Genomic DNA, 10,457 nt, shown 5'->3' with positions numbered 1-10,457 from the left:
GCACCGGAGCATGTTTCAAATGTGAAAAAAATAAGCAAAGAAATTTGTACTTAAGCATTACTCCAATTTTACGCAGCTAGAGTTCGCTGACCAAAGTCCGCAACCTTGGTCTCAAGTTTAGGGCGTACTACTGCACTCCGTTCACGGGGTGAGGTTTTCTTTGCGTTGCTGCACATCGCAAGGCTCTGTTTTGGGCCCCTGCTTTTACCGTACACTTTTCACCTCTTTAAATCAAACCAAGCTTCCATTGCACACCAATATTGCTAAGAAACCTGCACATGCGACCTTATATTTTCTGGAAAGTTAGGTGATCTGCTGCTGACTTCCAATCATCTTCGCTCTACAAACCGAGATAGTTGAAGCAGCGGAAGCAGCCATAGCAAACTGGAAACAAAATGGTGGTGTCAGTTACCCACTGCTAGGAGACTGTCAGTTTTCAAGCGTGAGCTTTATAGGGTGAACCAATATCAAGAGACTCGCAGACGTGAATCATGCAAGCGGAGCTGACAAGGAGGAGCCACGTCTAACCACCACCGACCACTCCGAAAATTCAAACACTTGCTCTGTCAGCAATGTTTTCAGATTAAGAGAATTCACTACACAGCTTTCTTTGGGAGGTTATACAGTAGTACTTTGGCCCACATCAGTGTGTTCGATAAAATGACTTTGTGGCTACTATTGTCTGCTTGAAAATGCTATCAGGCTTGGAAATGCTATCGCTCGCACCTTTGCCACCCTTGCTGCGTTAACCAAAACTTTTTAAGGGCTATGCTAAGCAGTGTAGCAGAAAAGCACTTAGAGATCTTTATGCTCCAATGTTTTTTCCCAGAAAGCTATATAAAATATTCACAATACAAATCTACCTTGAACAGGCGGGGCCACGAGAGGGGGCACTTCAGACGCTTTTGAAGTGGATGCTGCAGGCATAGTAGTGGGCAGCTTCCTTGTGGCCCTTGCAGGTGACGAAGGCAGCTTTGTGCTGTTAGCTGTTGCCTCTGTACAATAAAAATACAAAACGAGGAGAAATAAGAAAACTGTGAACAACATTATTCTAATACCGGGAATCTCACCAATCTTCAGCAGTAAGGCATTTGTCAGGCGACGGTTTGTGTGCTCCGACCGCTCGAGCTTCTCTTCCAAACGCCTGATTGTTCTTTTGGCTCGCCGGAGTTCACTCTTTAGACACAGCTCGTCGTCACCACTTGAGTCCGTGTCTGAGTGGCTATGCTGAGGAGCACGGCTGCGACTTTTCGGTGGCAAGAACTCCCCCATTCGACGGTCCTGGGCTATTTTTTTTTCCGCTTCATTTCTTTGTCAGTCGGAGCTGCACCATTAGCAGGCCTCTGCTTCTTTGCAGGCCCTGACGTTTCATTTTCGTGGGACCTGGGTCGCTCCACTTCTTTTTTTAATAAAAAAATAAATATATATATATATATCGGAATGTTTTGCAAAGATTACAAGAAAACAGACGACAATGTCAACAATCCGTGAGCGCAGACAGAACCCTAAAGAAAAAATAAGAATATGAAACTGTACGCGGCAGCAAAGGATGTTTTGCTCAGCTTTAGTAAATCTGTTTTCTCAGTGCTGAACAGAGCAATGCTCATACAGTCTCAGCTAGTAAAAAACAAGTGAGCAATGTTCACTAGTATAGCCCCAATTTGACAAGTCCGGTATTTCTTATTCATGCCATCTTATCCACAAAGCTTGGCTCTTAGGCCTTACAAACAAATTTAACTTTTGCTTAGCTTAAGCCCACTGTAAGTTGAATATTTACAATCGAAAGAGTAAAATAACAAGAATGTTTTTGCCATATACAAGAGAGTGGTCGTCTGTATTTGTCGTCCAAAATTCGACTCTGTAGATTTTAAAAATCCTAATTTATATAATAAAATTGTGTGGGCTAGACCTTTTCAATGTCCTGTAAAATAAAAAGACACTCCACATATTCAGGGACAAATTATGAATTATACTTACTATTTTGCCATCCTCGGTAAAAATTACCGGAACAGACACTCGTTTAATTTTGGCCAGGTACCTGCAGACCTCCGACTCTGTTTCTGTAAGCGATAATGAAAAATTACTGGTACATTCATATGCAAAAAGAGTGGCAGCACATAAGAAGTTTTTTGCACTGGACAAATCACCGTTGCAACCAGAATAAAAGTGACCAGATTCCAAGGCATCCAACCATTATGCTGCATAAATATCAGTAGAACTAATTAGCTTTGACTCAAGTTGTGGAAGTGGGCCAGGTGCTTTCAATAAGCCTTTAGATTTTTAGATATTTCTATCTGCCAATAAAAATATGTAATGAATTGCAAGAAATGAGTATTATATATACATTTAAGTGCAGTGCGAGAGAAAATTTTACGTAACGGATTATACACGAGTCTGCATTTAGACGTGTGTTGTTTATATATGGTAGCCATGATGGCCTTGTAAACAAGGGCTTTTAAAAATTGTGCACATCTACTAGCTGCCACCATACTGCTCTTACTGACTGCACTTGTTTAAAGTCGCAACTCTGAGTGCAAGTTTGCACAGAGTTGAGACTTCCACTACGTAGTGCAGCTCCACCGGAAGTTGCTACATGCACGACTGCGCAGAGAACTCATGCCATTTCAGTCACCCTTTTCGGACAGCTCATGTATCCCTGGTGAACATGTTCCGCCCCCCCCCCCTCCCCCCCCCCCCCCGCCCCCCGCTTTCACCCCGCTTCGTGGCAACAGTCTGCGGCTGCTAATTACAAACCTATTAACCCACTTGGTCCCCGGACACGCCCCCTTGCAGCATCCAGCCAGCAACTCGCTGTCCCCGATTGTGCAATCGGGGAAAAATGAAATGCGAACAGAGGAGCGCGTGGATCACGGTACAGGCTGCACCGCCTGCAAGTCAACCTAGGGGCGAGGGTGCGTGGCCTACTTCAATGTGCTCACGCCCCTCGATTGGCTCTCCCCCAGCTTCGGCAGTGCGCCTCTCAGGTCACTGAAAGCTGTCACCGCTATCTTTGCCTGCTCGGCGAGTGCGGCGAGCTTCTTTGCATCGCACGCGCTGAGCCAGCAAACATAGCGGTGATAGCTTTCAGCGCACTAAGAGGCGCACTGCTGAAGCTTGGGGAGCGCAGAGGGATGGCCGTGAACACGTCAAAGTAGGCCACACACCCTCGCTCCTAGGCTCACTTACAGGCGGCGCAGCCTCTACCGCGAGCCACGCGCTCCTCTGTTCGCATTTCATTTTTCCCGGATAGTACCGCCGGAAAGGAATTCCTATACCATTTAGTTCAGCAAAACTTTGTCATTAACAGTTTTGTGTTAAACTCTGGGGAATATGTGCTCCGCACGCCGCCGCACGGAACCGGCAGGTCTAGGCTGACCATATTCCTCAAGCTAGAATACGGAACATCCTAGCGGAAAAGGGGGAGGGAGGGGGGCGTATTAAAGTACAAGATTTGGAGAAAATAAACATAATGAAATTCTACATGCGTGCTATATCCAGCAGCTCAAAAAATATTTACGCGTCTTCGCGAGAGTAAGGGTGTTTGTGGGCAAGAACAGTTCTAAATATTACTCTCTGGGTAAAAATTTTAAAGTACCTACGATTATTTTTTGTGAAATATACTTGTACAAACAGGCGTAGTTTCGGTTTGGTTCTACTCGCTCGGTGCCAATTTAGAAACTATGAACTCCTGCGAAAACGGGACATGATTCTATATTAACATAAAAAGACGGGACGGCAGAAGCGGACCTCAAAAACGGGACTGTCCCGGCGGAAACGGGACGTCTGGTCACCCTAGGCAGTTCACGTGATATGGTCTCGGCGTCGGATTGGCTGCACCTGCTCGTAGGATCGGCCGCGTTCGGACTTATGGTCGAACAAAGCAATACCACGTCCATAACGTTTCTAAACTTGTGCGGGTGACAAACGCAACAAAAGAAAAGTACTCACCTGCAAGGTGTAGGACATGGGCATCGCAATATCCTTCCTCATCACCGTTCGGCATTCTCCAGTAAGCTTTCACGGAAGCCGAAGGAAGGTCGTCGTTCGACTTCGCACAAAACCTCTGTATTAGAGAAACAGGCAGAACGGCCCGCTTCCCGTCTTGAACATATTTGATGTAAGCGTACCTCATCGCAGAAACCACAAGACTAGAGATAGCGATAATCAAAACAAACCAAATAAACTCCGAGACACAAATGAAATCTGAAACTGAGCGAGGAACAAGGACGAGCAGAAAGTAAAGGCGGTAAAGGGAAACTCAATCGGCTACGGATTGGATCGAATCGGAAAAAAACTAATGGAAATGAAAAAAAGTAAATTAAAATTCCTCTCAAAATTATTTTATAATAGTACGCATTAGTTTGTTGTATGTTTTAATTTATACTATTGAACCATATTTTTGTTGAATGAAACAAAATCTCAATCTTGAAATTAACTTTGAGCACTTGTATCGAGACAACAGCAACGCCCCCAGTAACAATCTAATCCAAATTAATCCATTTCTAAAGGTACGCCGTTGAGCTGATCGAGCGAGCTACGCCAAGGAGCCAAAGCATGGTGATGTACATAGTTTGCCAGCGAGGCTGCTATGCCCCTACGGAGTTTCTTGTTTCAGTGACATCTTAAAAGCTTTTGTGTCCTTGTAAAGTCTTGAGCCAAGGTTGTTTAGGGGCCCTAGAGCTTCCGCAGAAAATATGGCCAGCGGCGGCGAACCCAAGCGTCGGCGGCTGCGCTATTACGAGAAGGGTAATAGTTTTGATGTTCCAAAGTCGACAATGGCACATTATAGGGCCATCAACTCATCGACGAGTTCCGCAAATACAGAATTGTCTTCTCAAAGCCTGCCATCGACGATTGCTGTCCACATTTCCGACAGCGAGTCGCACACACGAGAGCCTTCGGCTCACTCGGATTCGGAACCTGCCGGATCAGAAAGCCCTCCCGGTGGCACTTACGACGACGACGACGACGACGACGAGTTGTACTCATCCAGTGACGAGGAACACAGCGCAGACGACACTGAGACGGCCGATGGAGGTCAGTACGTCGACGAAAACATCCCTCCACCAGATGCCATGTCGGAAGAGGAGTTCCTGGCGGCAGGACTTCGTGAATTCGGATCGGAGACATTGCCGCACTCAACCACCACGAAAGCCGAAGCGGTCGCGCTGATGATGTCCTTCCTATCGGCAAATGGGCTGAGCTGGAAGGGTTTGGACGACCTCGTGAAAATGGGCAACATTTTCTTCGCTCCGGCGGCAGACGTCTTCCCCCGGAGCAAATACTTGTTTCGGAAGTTGTGGGGGTCGAAGACCGAAAAACTGGTAGAGTACCACTATTACTGCAATTCCTGCAGTGACCTGTTATCGTCTCGTGACGGAATGGATTCCCTTTTCTGCCCAACGTGCGAGGAAGAAAACAAAGCCAATGAGCTGAAGAGGAGTGGGGCTTTCTTCGTAACATTGAAAATGCACGAACAGCTGAAACAGGTCATCAGTCAAACAAAGGCCATGCTACATGACAGTCTTACAAGTATGCCATCCAGTGAGCCTGTAGTGATCGCATACATTACTTCAGCCACGACACACTGCCAGCTATGGGCAAGCGGGCGTCTGGGTGCCTGTGACCTCACCCTCACCGTGAACACCGATGGCAGTCCAGTGTTTTCTTCATCTGGGGCTTCCATTTGGCCCATCCAGTTCACGGTGAACGAACTGCCGGTCCCCCAGCGTTTTGAGCATTGCACCCTCGCAGGACTGTGGTTTGGCAAGGGACACCCAAACATGGCTCTATTCCTCAATAAGTTTGTTGAGGACATCAACAGCATGGAGCCAGTTGTCTGGGAGCACCAAGGGACCCGCCATTCTTCGAGAGCCTTTGTCATCTGCTTCTCCCTTAATGCACCAGCACGATCTGCGGTCCAGAACTGTGTGCTGTTCAACGGTTACTTTGGCTGCCCGTGGTGCTTAATCAAAGGAGACTACATTGAGGGTGAGAATATGACTTTGCAGTTTCGAACTGTAGCAAAGACAATTATTCAGTAATATATGATTGCATATTTTTGTCTTTGGTGCTAAAGCACAATGTTAAAGGGGTTATGACACGCCAAAAAAAAAATATAAGATAACTATACTGCTAGGACCCATTGGATGCTCCTATAATCCTGCTAAATTTGTTTTTAAAATGGCAGAATAGTTTCGATGGGTAAATCGATTTATATGCAGGTCCCTCGGAGGGCCGGATCCGGGCGGAGCTGAAGGCTGGCTTTATAGCCAGCGTCCAGCGCGGTGTCTCCTTGCACGCATTCACAGACTTGGCTCTCTTAGCGTCTTGAGCTTCAGCTGCCTCGTTTACCTTCCACATTGCGTGCATGCGGTCCGCGACGATTACGTCTACGGCATTGCTCGCCTTGTCAAAATGTTTTACAGTGATCGCAGCAGCGATCAGAGTGATTGCTATCAAGAGATGTTGGAAGCTGTTCAATCTGACTGCGACCCGCTGGCGACCAGCTCCAGCGACGACGAGTTACGGACGAACTCGCCGTGGTCACCACCGTCCGAGAATATCTTGCAGGGGCATGCGGGTTGGAAGGTCAACGAGCCGGGGCGAGAGTGAGAATAGCTTTCGGGTTACCGAGTTGCGTGAGCGGTTTTGATCGTACCACGGCGAGGAGAGCTTTGGTGATCATGGGGGTGCCTAGAACGAGAGAGCGTTCATGGTCATATGGTTTATGGACACCATGGTGTGACTAACTTGGGCAGCGTTGCCTGGTCGCCAGATGAAAGTGATAAAAACTCGTAAATTGAATATTGCAATTACCAGAGCTCTAAAAATTGCATAACTTTGTGTATATACTATGTAGCCTATGAGCATTCCATTTCAAGAATAATCTATCCGTTTAATTTTTGTGTCATAACCCCTTTAGGTGCTTCACATTTGAAAACAAGCCATGTAGCAGAGACATATTTGAATATGTTCTTCTATTCTCCAGAGCCATACAAGCATGTTACACCAAATTGATTTACTATCTCCCTTGAAATGTGGGCAGAGAGATATACATATTGCAATCAAATTAACTATTTGGCTCAATAAATTTAAGCAAAAAATGAGCAGTGATTTTGTTTGAGTGATTTTTAATTTATTGGAGCTTTTGCATACAAAATCCTAATTGTTAAGGGCTAGATGCACACAGTGCCTGGCCCATCATACAATGTGTTGGAAAGATGGCTGAATCTAAACGCATTCGATATGAGACTGATGCACAATTAAAGGCCAAGTACCTTTAGCGCGATCAAATGCCATTTTCCGACTCGTCATATGACGTGCTGGGCATTTCATTGTGCATTTTACTCAGGTTACATTTTGGTCGTAAACACGTACCTAACTGAGTACAGAAAGATGAGAATTAGTAACCCTCCGCAAAAGCTGGTCTTTTTTTTACTAGACGGTATTGAGGTGAAAACGAGTATAGTAGGTTTCCTGAAGTAGCAAACATTGGTGAACAATATATAAGAAAAATGAAGCTGTAAAAAACGAGTGTGCTTGTTCCATTGCAGTGATCAATCCTTCCCCATTGCAAATTTCAGGAAGACATTGCGGCCATGACTGGAGTGTATAGCACCAGTTATCACCCCTATATCACCAAATTTGTACTAGGAGTATAGGAATGTAATAAACTCTTATCAAGGTTGAGGTGCCTAAATTTGTGACCAAAGAGTTAAATTATACTTAATGTAAATGCATTATTTTTTATTAAAAATTGTAAACCAGACTTATTAATCAGTCTTTTTTTTGTCTTTTCTCAATTTTGATGGCTTTATTTCACAGCATGCACCTGGCCTGTGTATAAATGAACTCTTTATGTATTTTAACTTTTGCTTCACAGGATGTGTGCGCTACATCAATTCATCTGATTCACCAGACAGGACAACGGAAGGCGTTCTGAGGGACATGGCCCTTGGTCTAGAGTGCTCTGTGCCCATCAATGGGTACAAGGGCCCATCTCCTACCGTGAAGCTTCCCCACTTTGACCTAGTGTGGGGCTTCACGGTGGACTACATGCACGGCGTGCTTCTGGGCGTTACCCGCCAGATCACCGAGGAACTGCTTACTTCATCAAACTCCCAAAAGAGATACTACATTGGTGAGTTTTCTACACAAAATTATGAATATAGTAAGACATAAGAATATCCTAGAAGTGTGCCCCTTCATGCTCTACTAGCACAAAGTAGCACACTTAGTAGCACTGACTTGTGCAAGAATATCTCGAATGGTTGCTCTTTGTGCTATTCAATATTTCATTGGGGCGATGATGGTGAGAGAGGTTGCAAGTTAACTCTACAGAATTTCACATGCTTTGAAAGGGCACTGTCGTCCCAAAACATTATGTTGGCTACCATTGTGCACACACGCACCACAGAAGCACACTGAAACTAGGCTTTGCAACTTTGGAAAAGAGGCTTTGCAATTTTTGCAGGAGTTCATGAAAGCTGCACTATAAAATGTTGGCATATGCTAACTCCAAAAGTACATGAGCAGCAATCAAAAAGCACAACCAGAGCTGCTGACTGTATAAAAGAGCAATGATGCTGAAAGTATTCCACACGTCCACATAGGCTGCATTGCTGGTATTGCCTGCTTCTGCATTCCTTAGCTGTGTGCAACATGACTCCAAGCTGCTGGCACACTCAACAGCACTGCTCTCAGACGAGCACCTGCATTTAGTAGAATGGTATTCAAGCAATCAGCAAATCAGATTGCACTCCTGGGACCAAGTGACATTCGTGGCACTCTCAGCATTCTTAGAGGCACACATTGTTTCACTGATTCCTAAATGCCATTCAGCTGAGTTTAATTTTAAATGCCCATCTGACAGACACAGGTATAATAATAATAATAATAATAAAGTTTATTTCCCATTCGATACAGGAATGGAGGAAACAGAGGGAAAAAGCTGTTTAACAGCTTGACGAAGCCCCCTGCTCCCTTACAGTTTCACATGACAGATTAGAAATACAAAGCAACAGCAAAAATATCAACATTGTATACAAAAATAGATTATAACATATCGCAGAAAAGTAATATATTCAATTCAAATAAGAAACTAAATCTTGCATTGTGACAGACATTATATCAACGTTTTTGTTTAAGAGGAAATTTAGTAAAGTAGGTAGCATACACTTTAGAGACTGCATGGAATAGTTGTTATGGCAAAGAGGCACAGCCCAACGTGCCGCCGAACGAGTTGGATAGGAGGTAACATGTTCCCTTAGTTTAGAAAGTTTGGCCAGAATATCCACGTTTCTTTTTTTTTTCTACCTTAAAACGGACCATAAGTTTATATGTATACATATCGAAAACACGCAACAAATTATATTTTTCAAACAAGCCCTTGGAGCTTGAAATATAAGAAATATTAGCAATGAGGCGAACACATTTTTTTGTAATAGATGTATTTTTTGTAGATTTGAACTGGTGGTTGTACCCCATACCAGGGGGCAGTAGTTTAAGTGGGATGCAAATAGAGTTTGATAAATAAGTAGTTTAACGTTGTTTGGTAAAATAAAACGGTTTCGTGAGACTAATCCGATGACGCTGGACAATCGAGGAAGTATATAGCTTACATGGTCGTCCCAAGACAAATACTGGTTAAAAATAACGCCAAGACTTTTGAAATTTTCCACTATCTCTATAACCTTTGAATTTATTACGAGACTTTTCGTTATAAAAACGCTTTTATTTTTGGTTCGAAATAAAATTGCTTTGGTTTTACTACTATTAATTTTAAGCCCGTTGTCGGTTGTCCAATTTTGCAAACCTGTTAAAGTATCATTTGCGCAGTTGATAAGTTCATTACTAGTCTTAGCCGAAAATAAAAGGGTTGTATCGTCTGCATATATAACAAATTTAGCAAGAGAATCTATGTTAACAATATCATTAATATAAATGTTAAATAGCAAAGGTCCCAAGATACTCCCCTGTGGTACACCGGAAAAAACAGACTTTGTATTAGATGAAAACCCATTTAAATAGACAAACTGCTTACGATTACTCAAATATGACTGAAGCAACGTAAGTGCTTGGCCCCGAATTCCATAAAGATAAAGTTTTTTTAGCAATAAATTATGGTTTAGATAATCAAATGCTTTCGTAAAATCAATAAATACGGCTAAAGCTATCTGGTTTGCCTCAAAACTCTCTAAAATAAATTCTTTTTGTTCTAGTAATGCTAGATCTGTCGAACGATGCTTCATGAACCCAAATTGATCATTAGTAATTACGCGATACTTATTAAAAAAATTGGACAGACGAATGTGAATAGGTTTTTCTAAGCCCTTAGAAAAAACCGGTAAGATAGAGATAGGTCTATAATTATTTATGTCGTTCTTGTCTCCCTTTTTATAAAGCACAGACACTCTAGCTTTTTGCATAAGCTGTGGAAACACCCCAGTTGAAAA

General features: G+C 43.6%; 1 protein-coding gene and 1 pseudogene across 1 annotated transcript; one reads left to right on the top strand and one right to left on the bottom strand.

Annotated features, from left to right (window-relative positions):
- Positions 1 to 863: 863 nt before the first annotated feature.
- LOC120848818 lies at positions 864 to 4,132 on the bottom strand (annotated as a pseudogene).
- A 643-nt stretch (positions 4,133 to 4,775) lies between these two features.
- Positions 4,776 to 8,143, top strand: LOC120850815 (the record flags this gene model as incomplete). Its single annotated transcript, XM_040223493.1, has 2 exons — positions 4,776 to 5,991; positions 7,886 to 8,143. Coding segments are annotated over exons 1-2 (1,474 nt in total), but the record flags the coding sequence as incomplete, so codon positions are not given.
- Positions 8,144 to 10,457: the final 2,314 nt, after the last annotated feature.

This window comes from Ixodes scapularis, unplaced genomic scaffold (genome assembly GCF_016920785.2).
Source record: "Ixodes scapularis isolate PalLabHiFi unplaced genomic scaffold, ASM1692078v2 ptg001275l_1___fragment_1__unscaffolded, whole genome shotgun sequence".
NCBI classification, from domain to species: domain Eukaryota; kingdom Metazoa; phylum Arthropoda; class Arachnida; order Ixodida; family Ixodidae; genus Ixodes; species Ixodes scapularis.
Note: the sequence above shows the minus strand (reverse complement) of the source record. Positions and strands in the feature narration are given on the sequence as shown.